General features: G+C 45.9%; 1 protein-coding gene across 1 annotated transcript; it reads right to left on the bottom strand.

Moving 5' to 3' along the window:
* Nucleotides 1-4: 4 nt before the first annotated feature.
* Nucleotides 5-884, bottom strand: LOC118580105 (sperm motility kinase X-like). The gene is given in 2 exon segments (XM_036181902.1): nucleotides 5-46; nucleotides 48-884. Coding segments are annotated over 2 exon segments (879 nt in total).
* Between the last annotated feature and the right edge of the window lie 13,143 nt (nucleotides 885-14,027).

Raw genomic sequence — 14,027 nt, 5'->3', positions numbered from 1 at the left:
ATTGTCATGGGCCTGACAATGCCAGGGCTCGGGGTGCCTGGGAGAGAATGTGGGGAAGTAGGTGGTAAACAAGCCTCACTGTTCCTGACCATGGGGTGCCTCATGATTTGGCCTATGGTGAGCCTCCTGTAAGGGTTTATAATCAGCAGTTTCAAGATGAGATCTCGAATATCAACGGAAACATGGGGAGGCACCCTGAAGTTTGCAGTTAGGATCTGCTGTATCACCCTCACAGCAGAGTAAGCTTTGAAGGGAAAGCGCCCAGTCACCATGAAGAAGAGGAGCACACCTAAACTCCAAATATCAGTGGTGCGGCCATCATATGCCTCCTTTCCAAAGAGTTCCGGAGCACAGTAATTTAGAGTGCCACAAAACCCACTAAGCTTCTGCCCAGGGATGACCTTAGCAGAGATCCCGAAATCACAGAGCTTGGCATTACCCCTGTGGTCGAGGAGGATGTTATCGGCCTTTATGTCTCTGTGGATGATAAATTTATCATGGCAATACTGCACTGCATGCAGTATCTGAGTAAACAGCCTTCGAGCCTCGCTCTCCTCTAAGGACCCCAGTTCCAGGACGTGATGCAGCAGGTCTCCCTCGGACGCATGCTCCATCACCAGGTAGGTGGTCTCTCTGGTCTGGACCACATGAAACAATTTAATTATGTTGGGATGGGCAAGGGATTTCATGATGTTGATTTCACTCTTGATAAGCGAGGCATACTTCTGATTTCTACAAATTTTTACAGCCACACAGGATACAGTGGGGATATGAAAGGCCAGTTTGACTTCTGAAAACTGTCCTTGGCCCAGGGTCATCATCATCTTATACTCAGCAGTGAAGGTCTCCTCAGTAGAGCAGTGGGCCTCCCTGCCCTGCTCCATGGTCAGGTCCTCGTTGATGTGGCTAGAACCAAACTCTCAACGGGAAATTTAAACAGTCCCAGTCAGGCCCATGAGACTGTTTATCAATATGAATTCCTACATCGAAAAGGAAAAGAAAGTCAGAGATACTTCAGACAACCTAACAGGGACTCAATGCTCAGGAAGAGAAGAAAGCACCTTCCAAAGCAGCAGACAGCACAAGAAGACAGAGATCCAGTGGAAGGAATCAGCCAGAAACAGAATAAAAAAAGGGTCACAGAAGCTAAGAGCTGCTTCTTGGGAAGGATAATCAGCCTCTTACCCGAGCTCAGCACTCACTGAGAGAGAAGGCACTAATAAAATCAGAGGCAAGAGCAGTTGATAAGACAACAGACACCCCCAAACCTGAGTGCCTGGGTGGGGAGATGGCTCAGGAGTTCATAAGACCTGTATGTGGTCCTCAGGACCCAGGTCAGGTGGCTCACAACTGTCCTAACTCTAGATACTACACCTCTGGCCTCTGAAGGCATCCATAAATATGTGTGCATGTGCTCATGTGAGGACACATGAACACTCACAGGCACTATAGATAAAATAGTGATAAAAGTCTTTTTGTATTATTTCTTTTCTATGACCTAGAAGGTCAGAAGAGGGCATCAGATGCCCTAGAAGTGGAGTTTCAGGCAGTTATGATGTGTCATGGGAGTGCTAGGAGGCAAACCTAGGTCTTCTGCAAGAACAGTACATGCTCCTACCTGCTGGGCCATCTCTCTAACCTACCCCACCCCCAAATTAATCTGTTTTTTGTTTTTTTTTTTTAAGATTTATTTATTTACTATATGTATACAGTGAGTGTTCAGCCTGCAGGCCAGAAGAGGGCACCAGAACTCTTATTGTAGATGGTTGTGTGTCACCATCTCACAGTTCCAGTCACCATCTCAGGACCTCTGGAAGAACAGCCAGTGCTCTTAACCTCTGAGCCATCTCTCCAGCCCCCAATTAATCTGTTTTTTAAATCCCACAGGGTCATTCTTGTTGATTGGAAAATGTGCACGAAATTTAGAAACTTCTAGATACAAATTCAACTTGAGATGAGATGGTAAACAACAAGACTGAAATATTTATGAAAAAAGACTGCACAGAAAAGCCCAGGACCAGGCACTTGCTGATGAGTCATTCCAGCCCCTAAAGAATAAATGTCACAAAATAGAAAGGACTAAACAGTTCCAAATCCATTCATGCCAAAGCCAGAAAAGGACACTATTAAGAAAAAAAAAAAGGCTGTTTCCATAATGAACATGGATGTGAAAGTCCTTAATAATAGTACTAACACTTCTCACCAAATTCCACAACACATTAATAAGGCCATACTTGATGGTTAAAACACACTCACAAGGATCCGTGCAAGGATTGCTCTGCATGCTTAGAGGACAAACAACACAATATAGAAACAGAATGAAGGGCAAGAGTGCCACAGTCAACCCATGGGAAGCCATACAGGATGCAACTGGGGCTCTCAACAAGGACAGACTGGAGCAGATGCTTTACAGGGAAAGCCAGTCCTTCAAATGTGCCAATTGTTTCCTCTCCTCTGTGGGATTGGGGAGCAGGAGGGGATTGTCAACTTAAAAAGGGGCCATTAGGAAAGAGGAGGAGGAAGAGGGAGAAGAAAGCATAACAGCACAGGTTAATAACATGATTAATGTGATCAAAATACATTACGGGTGTTCCTGTGATTGTCATAACTAAATTGCTTATGTGTGCCATATTCCGTACCAAGAAAAGGCTTTAAACAGGAGAAATAAACCAAGGAAAACATGATGAAAATAAGTGCAGAGGTAAAGAGAAACACAGAAGGGCTGGAGAGATGATTTAGTCTCAGAGCACCTCCTGCTCTTTCATAGAACCCCAGTTAGGTACCCAACAGCCACATGGTGGCTCACAACCACCTGTTGGGTTTCAGCTAATCTGTCTCCCTCTTGTGACCTCCACAGGTACCAGGCTAGTGGTGCACAGACATACATGGAGACAAAATACTCATACCCATAAAATAAAAATATCAAAATATTCTTCCTCAGTAAACATAGCCTAAAAATGAATAAAAACTGGTGGACAGTGGTGGTACATGCCTTTATTCCCAGCACTCAGGAGGCAGAGGCAGAGGCAGGCAGATCTCTGAGTTCAAGGAGAGTCTGGTTTACAGATTGAGTTCCAGGAAGGCCAGAGCTACACAGAGAAACCCTGTCTTGAATTACCCACACACACCAAAAACTATAGAAATTTAAATAAAAGATAATAACATGAAAAAGTAAGTGCAAAAATAAAGAAAGCCAATAGACAAATTCACTGAGAACAAAAAACCAAATAAAGTCAACAAACTTGGAGAGAAACTCACAATGTCGGGGTCCTAAAGCTCCCGAAAATCCAAGTAGACTGTTTCTTTCACCAACGCAGAACACCACCTCTCTCCAACCAACCAACAGCTCCTGCACTGGAAGGACAGGAGGCAGTCTCAGCCAGAGCTGTGAGTGCACAGGTGTCTGTCATTGTGACATCACAGCAAGACATGGACCAATGAGGGCTCGGCACAGCTCACTGGTCTGGCCAGTGGGGCAGTAGGGGGCCTGAGGAGACTGGTTACACTCAAATAACTGTCCCCAATGTTGCCCAGTGACCCACCTCTTCCTGCTAGGCCCACTTTCGGAGGTCCAAAAATTCCCCAAATGGTGTCACCTGGTGGGACCAGTGTCCAAACACTCGATTCTATGTGGGGCATTGACACCCAAACCTTAACAAGGACCCTTCCACTTTAATAATCAAACAAGGAGTCATAAGAAAGACAGCGGCTCCAGAGCACTGGCCCTGCCTCGGTTACAGACTGATATTGTCCCCTAGTAGGTGGAGAGTGTTTTGCTCTTCATTTGGACCCTAGCCTTCCGTGACAAGTTTGTAATATCTCATCATGTCACACTCAAAGAATTCAACTTATTCTCTTTAAATTCAGATTTATGGGTCCTATAGGATGACAGCTCCTGACTACATTGGGATGTTGTGATAAAATACTGTGTTCCATGGCACCCCAGGACCTAGGACTAACATCTGTGGGGCTGAAAGTTGACACCATTTGTCACATGGTCCCCACTGTTCCTGAGATTTCTCGCCAAAGTCCACGATCCCAGAAGACAGTGACCTGATATGTTCAAAATGACCAAGAAAGTGCTTGTCATCCAGAACCCTAGAGACAACATGAGAAGGAGATGGAGGCCTATCCTGGCATCCGAAAGCCTTCTGCTCTCCAACAAAATGCCTTAGTTTGTCCCTTATAAACAACGGAAATCGGTTGCCTGTGTATCTGGACATTGACAAAGATCAAGATACCAACAGACTGACTGTGTAACAGGGCTGCTTCTAACTCTAATTGGTACTTTGTTTGTATTCCCACTTGGTCAAGGAAAAGCATGAGCCCAGTCTCTCAAGCCCCTTTCTAGAGGCCACATGTTCTGCTGTGTGGCAAGTCTTTAGTGCTTGTGAGTCCCCAAATCTTAATACTGATGTTTTATGATTGACGTTTCAACAGAGAACTGGCAGGTCACAGACACAGACTCACACTTACACACACACACACACACACACACACACACACACACACACACACCTCACAATTAGACATGATACAACCAGCTGTGTCCATCCTGAGAGGAGTCCTTCATGGCAACTCATGAACATTATATACGAGCTCAATGGGAAAGGCAGGGAATTCTGTTATGGGATATTTGATGGCACTGAGAAACTCAGAGACTGATAATAAAATTAACGTTGGGTCAGGTGGTGGAGCCAGCAACTAGTTGACAGGAATTAGCCATAAAGATAAAGGAGGAACCAGGAATATGGATAGAGAGATGCACAGGAAGGAGGGGGGAGGGACTTAGAGATTTGGGTCTTTATGGTTTGGGATGAGTGTAGAGACACTTTTCTCCATGGGTCTCTGGCCAAAAAGAAAGGTCTTCTGGTTGCTTCTCGGCCTCTTTCATCTTGCAGGTTTTCTCACCAACATCTGATTCCCAAGTCCTTATTGGTAAATAGAACAATAGAGTCTTAGTTAAAACTTACATTTTGGACAGGTCTGTGATGGGGCATGGCTTTAATCCCTGCACTCAGGAGGCAGAGGTAGGCAGAACTCTGTGGGTTCCAGGCTAGCCTAGGCTACAGAATGAGTTTCAGGACAGGCTCCAAAGATACACAGAGAAACCCTGTCTCAAAAAACCAAAAAAAAATTAAAAAAAAATTATGGGATTGGGGATTTAGCTCAGTGTTAGAGCATTTGCCTAGCTGTGGTCCTGCTGATACAGGTAGAAACAGAAATCCCTCTAGGCCTCCAGCTGTATGGTGGGGTGCTGCCTCTGGGGCCTCGAGGCACTGATGGCAGTTAAAATATCAGTAGATTGAGGCAAGGCCACTAAACTGACAGAGAAACAACCAAAGTCTCATAAAGGTGAGCACATGGCAATTATTAAAGCTAGGAGAGTGGAGGCAGGGGAAACAGCAGTTCAAGTCATCTTTGGCTCCACAGTTGTCTTGAGGCTAGCCTGTGCTACAGGAGACCCTGTCTCACCAAACCAGAAATCAAAAGCAAAGAGAAGAGCAGGGACTGCTTTTGTTTTGTACATGGTCGAGGTTCCCAATGCTTCAGAAATACCGTTTGCTGTGAGACACAGGGCATGGACACAGTGAGTGTGACATCAACAACTGAGGGGGAGGGCTGTGGGCAGCCTCTTCCATGTTCTTGAAGCTACACTGCTGTCACCTCCCACCAGAAGTCATTGGTTTTACACGTTAGATGGTCCTCAAAGGACCCACCCAGAACCAGCTATGTGACATGAGCCAAAGAAACTGGATGGAAGTTTGCAAGAGGTCAAGAAGGATGTTTTCTGTCAAGAAAATGTTCACAGTGCCTGAAGGCATCACGTGTCTACACATTCCACACTTAAGCACTGGCTAGCAATTCTAGCAAACCAAATCATCACACGATGAAAGGGAGACATGGGTACTGTCCAGCAATGGGCACCGAAGTCCTACTTGCCAGTTCTCTATCAGGTATTAGATTTCTGAAAGTCACAGAGGATAGGCCCTCCCTCATCATCCACACCTGGGAATTCCTGTAAGGAGACTGAAGGGCTTTGGTGTTGGTTGAAACCATGAAGGTTCTGCTACCCATGACCTCTCCCGAAAGATGAAAAGATTAAGATTGGAGGTGGTGGCCCATGCCTTTAATGCCAGTGCTTGGGAGGCAGAGGCAGGGAGACCTCTGTGAGATCAAGACCAGCCTGGTCTACAGAGAGAATTCCAGGACAGCCAGGGCCACACACAGAGAAACCCTGTCTGGATAAACAAACAAAGAAAAGAGTAAGTTTTCTTTTTTTAAGATTTATTTATTTATTATGTATACAGAAGAGGGCACCAGATCTCATTACAGATGGTTGTGAGCCATCATGTGGTTGCTGGGAATTGAACTCAGGACCTCTGGAAGAGCAAGCAGTTGGTGCTCCTAACCTCTGAGCCATCTCTCCCGCCCAAGAGTAAAGTTTTATTCAACGCCAGGTTTGGGAAGCTTAGGGAAAGACTGCCCTTGTCAATGAATTGTCCCCTCTTTTCCCAAAGGGACAGGTGTTTGGGGTGGGTCTGTGGGGTGCGGACCATGATTCCAGCACTAGGAAGTTTTGTTCCTGGACATGTTCTTTGAGCTCTTTGGCCAGCAGACCTGATCCTTTGCTTCAAAACCATTATTGTCTACACCCTCTGTGCACACAGCTTTAGACCAATGATCACCCCCCACTTAGGTTAGAAAATGAAAATGACCCATGAAAGGGCAGCTTCCATCAGACAGAAGGACAGAAGATGGTGGAGGGACAAGGTGTGGTAAGTCCCCCCAAGGAAAGTTCTTTTCTTCCTCAAAAAACGGGCTCTTTTTAGACTTTCATTTTTTTTTTCTCCTCTAGAATTATTTGCAGGTGCCTTGTTTCATACTTGAAAGGAACGGAATCTCATCTCTGACCTGTTTGGCGCCATGACTTTTGACCTGCCAGACTAAGTTAATCACCTAGGAGGAGACTTTTCCTAAAGCACAGACACAGTGGATGTCCTTCCTCAAATGCCTTCTACCTAGGCAGGGGTGATGCCCGCCTTTAACCCAGCACTAGGGAGGCAGAGCCACTCTGATTTCTGAATTTGTGGTTAACCTGGTCTACAGAATGAGTTCCAGGACACCAATGCTACACAGTGAAATCATGTTTTGGGAAAAACACTCCTGCTCCCCCCAAAAAAACAAAATAGAAAAAAGAAAGACCATCCAATGTGGCCTCTCTGTCCTTGGACTAGGAGTCCACAAAACATAGAAAGGAAGAGCCTGACACAAAAAGGAAACACTAGAGACTTGAATCAATGGGCGGAGTTAGTGAGATGAGAGGAATGTGTTCCAAGTTCATGTATATGTATGGGAAGGTCACTGTGAGATTACACACTCAAGATGACGGCTAATATAAACTAATGCATGTTTTTTAATTGTGGAAAAGGATAAATCAAAGTGAAAATGACATAGATCAAGAAAGAATACAAAAATAAAAGTGGGAGATTATCAAGAAAAATAAGAGTAAGGACAATCATTCCTGAAACCAATAAGTTGTGGTGGTACTGTGTTCCCCAAAATATTATGTACCCTAATAAACTTATCTGGGGTCAGAGGCAGAAGAACAGTCACGATATTAAACATAGAGGACAGGCAGTGGTAGCACCTGCCTTTAATCCTAGCATTCCAGAGGCAGAGATCCAACTGTTCAAGGATACAGCCAAGCGTGGGGACTCATGCCTTTAATCCCAGGGAGTGATGGTAGAAAGCAAAAAGATATAGGAGGTGTGAAGACCAGAAACTAGAAGCATTTGGCTGGTTAAGCTTTTTTGGCTGGTTAAGCATTCAGGCTCTGGAGCAGCAGTTCAGCTGAGATCCATTTGGATAAGGACTCAAAGGCTTCCAGTCTGAGGAAACAGGATCAGCTGAGGAACTGGCAAGGTGAGCTAGCTGTGGCTTGTTCTGCTTCTCTGGTCTTCCAGCATTCATGCCAATATCTGGACTCAAGTTTGCTTTTATTAATAAGAAGTTTTAAGATTCCTGGGACAATAAATGAATAAACAGAAAAGCCACAAAAGCCATGACCTAAGAAGGGAATTCACTCTGCTGAGGTTCAAATGCTGTGCAGAGTCCTCCTGGTGCTCACCAGTGTGGAGACCCACCAACCAACAGCTGTATTGGGTAGCCATTCCTGCCTTGGCCTGGAAGTTCCAACCCCCACTGAGGCTTCGATAAAGCCTCACAAAATAAACCTCCTTTTTAACTACATGGAGTGGCCTTAATAATTTCACCAACCAACAGCTACCACACTGTATGGACACAAACCAGCTCTAGTGTGATCTGTATATGGCCAGATGTCTGTCATTCCTCACAATGGCTCCTTGTGACATTGTAGCAAAAGATGCACTAACCATGTCTGGGAACAAATCATGCTGATTTCCTCAGTTTCTGCACTCCAGAACAGGGAAGATATGGAAACAGGAAAGGCAGGTACCTAGGGCAGTAGGGAACTGAGGAGGCTGGTTACATCCAGTTCTCCCTCGTTGCCAGTGACCAAATTCTTCTGGCAAGGCCCCTATTCCTAAGGTCCACACCTTCCCCAAACAGTGACTCCTGTTCAAACACATGTTTCTTGTGGGACATCTGCCATTGAAACCATAGGAAGGAGACTTTCCACTTTAGTATAATAGAAGGAATGGTGGCCATGCCAGCAACAGGCCCCAGAGTGTTGTCCTTCAGTGGGTTGTGGACACTGATATTCAGCTATCAGTGGACAGGCAGCATGGTGCCTCTTCTACTTGCTCCCTAACACTTTAAGAACTATCCACTGATAAAGCTCTTCATATACACGCTCCAGAAAGTCAATCCCTTCTCATTAGAGTCAGATTATTCAGAAATGGATGGTGGTCTCTGGTTGATGTTGGGAGGCTGTGATGGCTAATCTTGTCAACTTGAGTATTTGAGGAATTAACTGAAACCCAGGCAGTTGGGCACACCTGAGAGGGATTTTCCTTGGCTGAATGATTTGAGGTGGAGACTCTTCCTAATTCCGGATCACTTGAGTAAGTAGATCCACCCTACATCTGGGCCACACCTTCAGCTGGCAGAAGGAAGCTTGTACTTTTTCTGTCTGCTTGCCCTCACTCTCACTGGCAAGTTCATCTACTCTGAGCCCTTCCTTGCAAGTTTTAGAACCTACTTCTCTGGACTCCCGTGTGGACTGAAAACTGGAAGCTCTTTAGGATCTTCCTGGGACTCCAGCTCCAGATTGGGTCTGCTAAGTCAGCCAGTGTCTTAGTTATTGTTCTATTGCTGTGAAGAGACACTATGACCAAGGCAGTTTATAAAAGAAAAGCATTTAACTGGGGACTTGCTTACAGTTTCAGAGGGTTGGCCCATGACTCTCATGGCAGGGAACATGACAGCAAGCAGGCATGGCACTAAGGCAGTAGTTAAGAGCTTACATCCTGATCTGCAGGACAGGGAGGAGAGAGAGAGAGAGAGAGAGAGAGAGAGAGAGAGAGAGAGAGAGAGAGAGAGAGAGAGAGAGAGAGAGAGACTGAGCCTGGCCTGCACTTTTGAATCTCAAAGCCCATCATCCCCAGTGATATACCTCCTCGACCAATGCCACACCTCCTAATCCTTACTAAACAATATCTTGGAACCCAATTCAAAAACTCAAACATATGAGTCCCTCATGGGCACCTGCACTTTCATCCAAATAATCATTCTTGGTATCCCAGTGAGTTGATAGCTGATATATTGCTGAGTGGTGGTGGTCTTCCCCTCTCCGCCTCTACCCCATTTAATCCTAGCACTTGGGAAGCAGAGGCTGGAGGATCTCTGAGTTCAAGGACAGCCTGGTCTACAGAGATAGTTTCAGGACAGCCAGGGCTACACAGAGACCCTGTCTTGAAAAACAAAAACAAACAAAAAAGTCAACCAGATATATCTATACAGCAAATCATCTTTCCCATAGCCGTGGGTGATGGAGCCATATCCAGGCATTATGTTTTCTTCCTGATCTCCAAAAATTCTTGAGTTTTGGTAAGTTATTAAAAAATAGAAATTGATTACTTGTGCTTTTGGAAGTCAGCCAGTCTAGATTAAGGTACCAGCAGATTGTGGGTGGAGTGAGGGCTGCTTTCTCCATCTACTGTGGTTCTGTGGTGTGTTTTCCCACATGGTTGAGAGAGGAATTGGCAGGTACCAGAGCCTCACAAGTGTGGTTTTGTTAGAAAGTGTCTACTTGAGGCTAATGACACTTAGCCCCCTTTTGTATCTGTTTTAAATAAATACTTTGGAATAAACATGGAATCTAAAAAAGAGAGGAATTGAATTCAGTCCTTCACGATCTTTTTAAAGACTGCATATTCTAACTCTTCAAAAAATAGGCTCCTGTGAATGTGATGTTTCCCCCTCTAAAGCCCAAATCTCCCTCAAAAGGTCCAGTTCCTCTCTCTCTCTCTCTCTCTCTCTCTCTCTCTCTCTCTCTCTCTCTGAGACAGGGTTTTTCTGTGTAGCTTTGTGCCTTTCTTGGAACTTGCTTTGTAGACCAGGCTGGTCTGAACTCACAGAGATCAGCTTGGCTCTGCCTCCTGACTTTTGGGATTAAAGGCTTGCGCCACCAACGCCCGGCCAATACCTATGTCTTAATGCTAACCCCAAGCATAGGGAGCCTCTCTAGTCACTATGCAAGGATGTTCCTTATCTTGGAAACCTATCCATAAAACAGCAACCGAGGGAATTCTTAGTCATGGAGGAACTTCTGGAATCTGGATTTCCCAGCATAGTATGGTAGGTAAATTCCTATGTAAGGCCAGAAACTGACACAGGCCATAAACCTCCTAAAACAAGCATATCCCTGCACCTAGTGTTGGCAACCCTGACTCTACTAACCCCTTTCTAGCACTGGGAATCTATTGTTTTAATTTATTTTTATTTTATGTATGTGGTTTGTCAGGTTCAAGGGACACTCCATCTTCCCAAAATCCAGAAGGAACAGTTGGCTCTCTGCAGAGCTGGAGATACGGTGAAAGAGCAGTGCGCGCTCTCCACCACCGAGGCACCCTGCAATACCACGAGACACATTTTCTGCATCAAAACGGTGAAAATGGAGTCCAAGTCAAGTAGCCTCTAACGCTGTGCCCTACACAAGCACTGGAAAAGGACCAGCCTGGTGTTCCTGTGCACCCAACATTAATCATCCATGAACACAGAGCACTAAAGACAGAATAAGTGCAGAGTTTTATTATGAAAAATCAGTGTGAGTCTGTTTAAGAGGGTAACAAGGAATTGTGAAGGTAACAACGGGGAAGATCACTCACAAACACAGAACCAGCCATCTGGTTCAAGTTCAATTGTGAACAGCCATCGTCCATTCTGCCGGGAGCAAATGGATCCAGCTGTCTGAATCCACCCCAAAGAAGTGTCAGCTCTGCTTAGACGAGACAGTGTGTAGCTTGACTTGCTTAAGGGGCCCCTTGGCAGTGGGATCAGGATGCTTCCCTGGTGCACGTGCGGGCTCTTTGGAGCCCAGTGCCTGGGGTGGGACACCTCACACAGCCCTGGTGCAGGGGGAGGGCTTGGACCTGCCTCAGGTGAATGAATGTCAGGCTCTAGGGATTCCCCATGGGAGGCCTTGCCTTGTAAGAGGTGGGAATGGGGGAGCTTGCAGAGGAAGGCTGGGGGATGGGAGGAGGGAGGAGAGGGGGGGATTGGTGGTTGGTATGTAAAAATGAATAGAAAATTTCTTAATGAAAAAAAAATAGGCAGGATACACCCTTTCCCCTTAAGCAATCATTTACGTGGATCAGAAGCCATGCCCATCACCTCAAAGCTAATTGTGGAATGAATTTCCACTACAGATTTCTCACACCATGATGGATGAGGTACTAACACTTGACAGACAAGGCCCACTGAGCCTTAACAGTGGCATGCATACCATCACACAGCTATCCAACACTGAGCTGCCTATAAAGGAGACATGAATGGCGCCACCTACACTGGAATTATCGTTCTGCTATACTCTCCTACGCTTACATTTTAAACAGCCATATTATTTTCAAAAGATAGTCCAAACAGAGAACTGTCAAAAGTTGAAGAAAAGGGAGCATATATAGGTTGAAGACGTGGATTAGTGTGAAGAGTGCACATCTAGGGTGCACACAAACTGGTTTGATCCCCAGTGATACATAAACTTGTGTGACTGAGTGCTGGAGCCAGGAGGCTCAGGATTCAAGGGAACCTATTGCTACATCACTAATTCAATGATGACTTGGGGTATATGATACACTTGTTGAGACAGAAGAGACAGACACATACACAGAAACAAAGAGGAAGGAGTGTGTATTGAAGAGGCAGTGATGAGGCACACCTGTGATCCCAGCCACTGGGGAAGCCGAGGCACACTGCCTCAAATTTAAGGCCAGTACAGGCCACATATTATGAGGTCAGGCAGAGCAACATAAAGACCCTGTCTCAAAACAACCAAAAGCTCATTTAACAATGCCATTTTATTTCCAACGTAGAAAACATATTGCAATGGTTTGGGTGATGGGAGTTAATGCCAGTAGAATTGACCAAGGTGGCCTTTGCTCTGAGTGCAGGGCCATCCTCCTCGGCTTCTGAGAGGCACCTCACCTCATGCTGCAGAGAGGTGAGACATCCAGGTGACCCACAGTGCTGACAAAGCTGGGATCGCCTTGTCAGCCCACCAACTGGAACCTACTCAGCAGTAATAAGAGTCCTCAAAGCTTGGCTTGCTGGGCTCTGTCAACCATAGAGCATCCCGAGAGGACCTACCCAGTGTTCTCAGCAGCATCACCCTGTCTCATTCTCCTAGGTCTTGCTGACTAGGATGCTCCTGCATAGAAGGCCAGGTCTTCCAAAAAGCTACCTGGTTCTTCAAGTAACTGTGTGCTTCTTTATCACTATTTTTACTTCAATGTGTGTGCAGATCACTCACACATTATATGTTTGCACTTGTGTGATTGTACATGTGTGTCCTTGAATACATACACATATATGCTCAAACTTGTATGTATGTAGCACATGTATTCCCTCAAATGTCAATTCACAGATGATGTACACTTTGTGTTTTGGACACAGGCTTTCTCAAGGCCCGCAAGATTGAGGCATCTGAATCAAATGGGGGTGGTGGTGGAGCATGTCTTGGGGGAAAAAAACAAACCCAAAACACAAATCACAACAGCAAAACAAAACAAAAAAGGAGATGCACCTGTCTCCATCTCCAAGTGCTGGGGTGACAAGCTTCAGCAAGCCTGCTCACCCTTTTTCTTGCATCCTTGGGAATGAATTCCTATCTCAAAGGGGAAGCAGGCAATATAAAATAATACAGTCACTGTCCCAGTCCTCTTGTGCTTCTGAATATCGCCCAGGGTGTCCATTTCACACTCTTGACGCTGCCCAGTCGTCTAGCCTTATAAACAACAGAGCCAGGCACAGCAGTGTGTGTCTATGCAGTTTCTTCAGGACCATCCACTGGTCAGCAGAGCTATGAAAGGTATTGTGTTCCGGTATTATGATGATGGGGAAAAGGAATGAAAGACGGAAGGACAAAATCATGTTAGATGGGTATAGTGGTGCAAGCCTGCCCCCACCCCACCCACCAACCCACCCAACCACCCCAATTGTTGGCACCAGGTGAAGCAGGGGCCTCAGCCAACCAGGCGCACCAACACGGAACTGGTGTGGAAGTGCCACAAGGGGGCATCACAACACCAGAGTTTCTGACAGGTTGCAGGGCCAGCAGCCTTCCTGCCTTTCTTATGCTCTTCAAACCTTCCTCCAGACTGTCCCCCACTGGATCAACAGGGAGCACTACTCACATAGCTCCCCAGTGCCCCCAACAGGATCAACAGGGAGCACTACTCACACAGCTCCCCAGTGCCCCCCACAGGGCCAGCAGGAAGTGCTTGTTGTACAGCTCCCTGGTGCCCTGCACAGGGGATGAACTCAATGCTCAGGCCAATTCCAGAAGTGAGTCACAGGGAAAAAGATTACTGCACTGCACATCTAGA

This window comes from Onychomys torridus, chromosome 3 (assembly GCF_903995425.1).
Source record: "Onychomys torridus chromosome 3, mOncTor1.1, whole genome shotgun sequence".
In the NCBI taxonomy this organism is placed as follows: Eukaryota; Metazoa; Chordata; class Mammalia; order Rodentia; family Cricetidae; genus Onychomys; species Onychomys torridus.
This window is presented reverse-complemented; position numbering and strand designations above follow the sequence as displayed.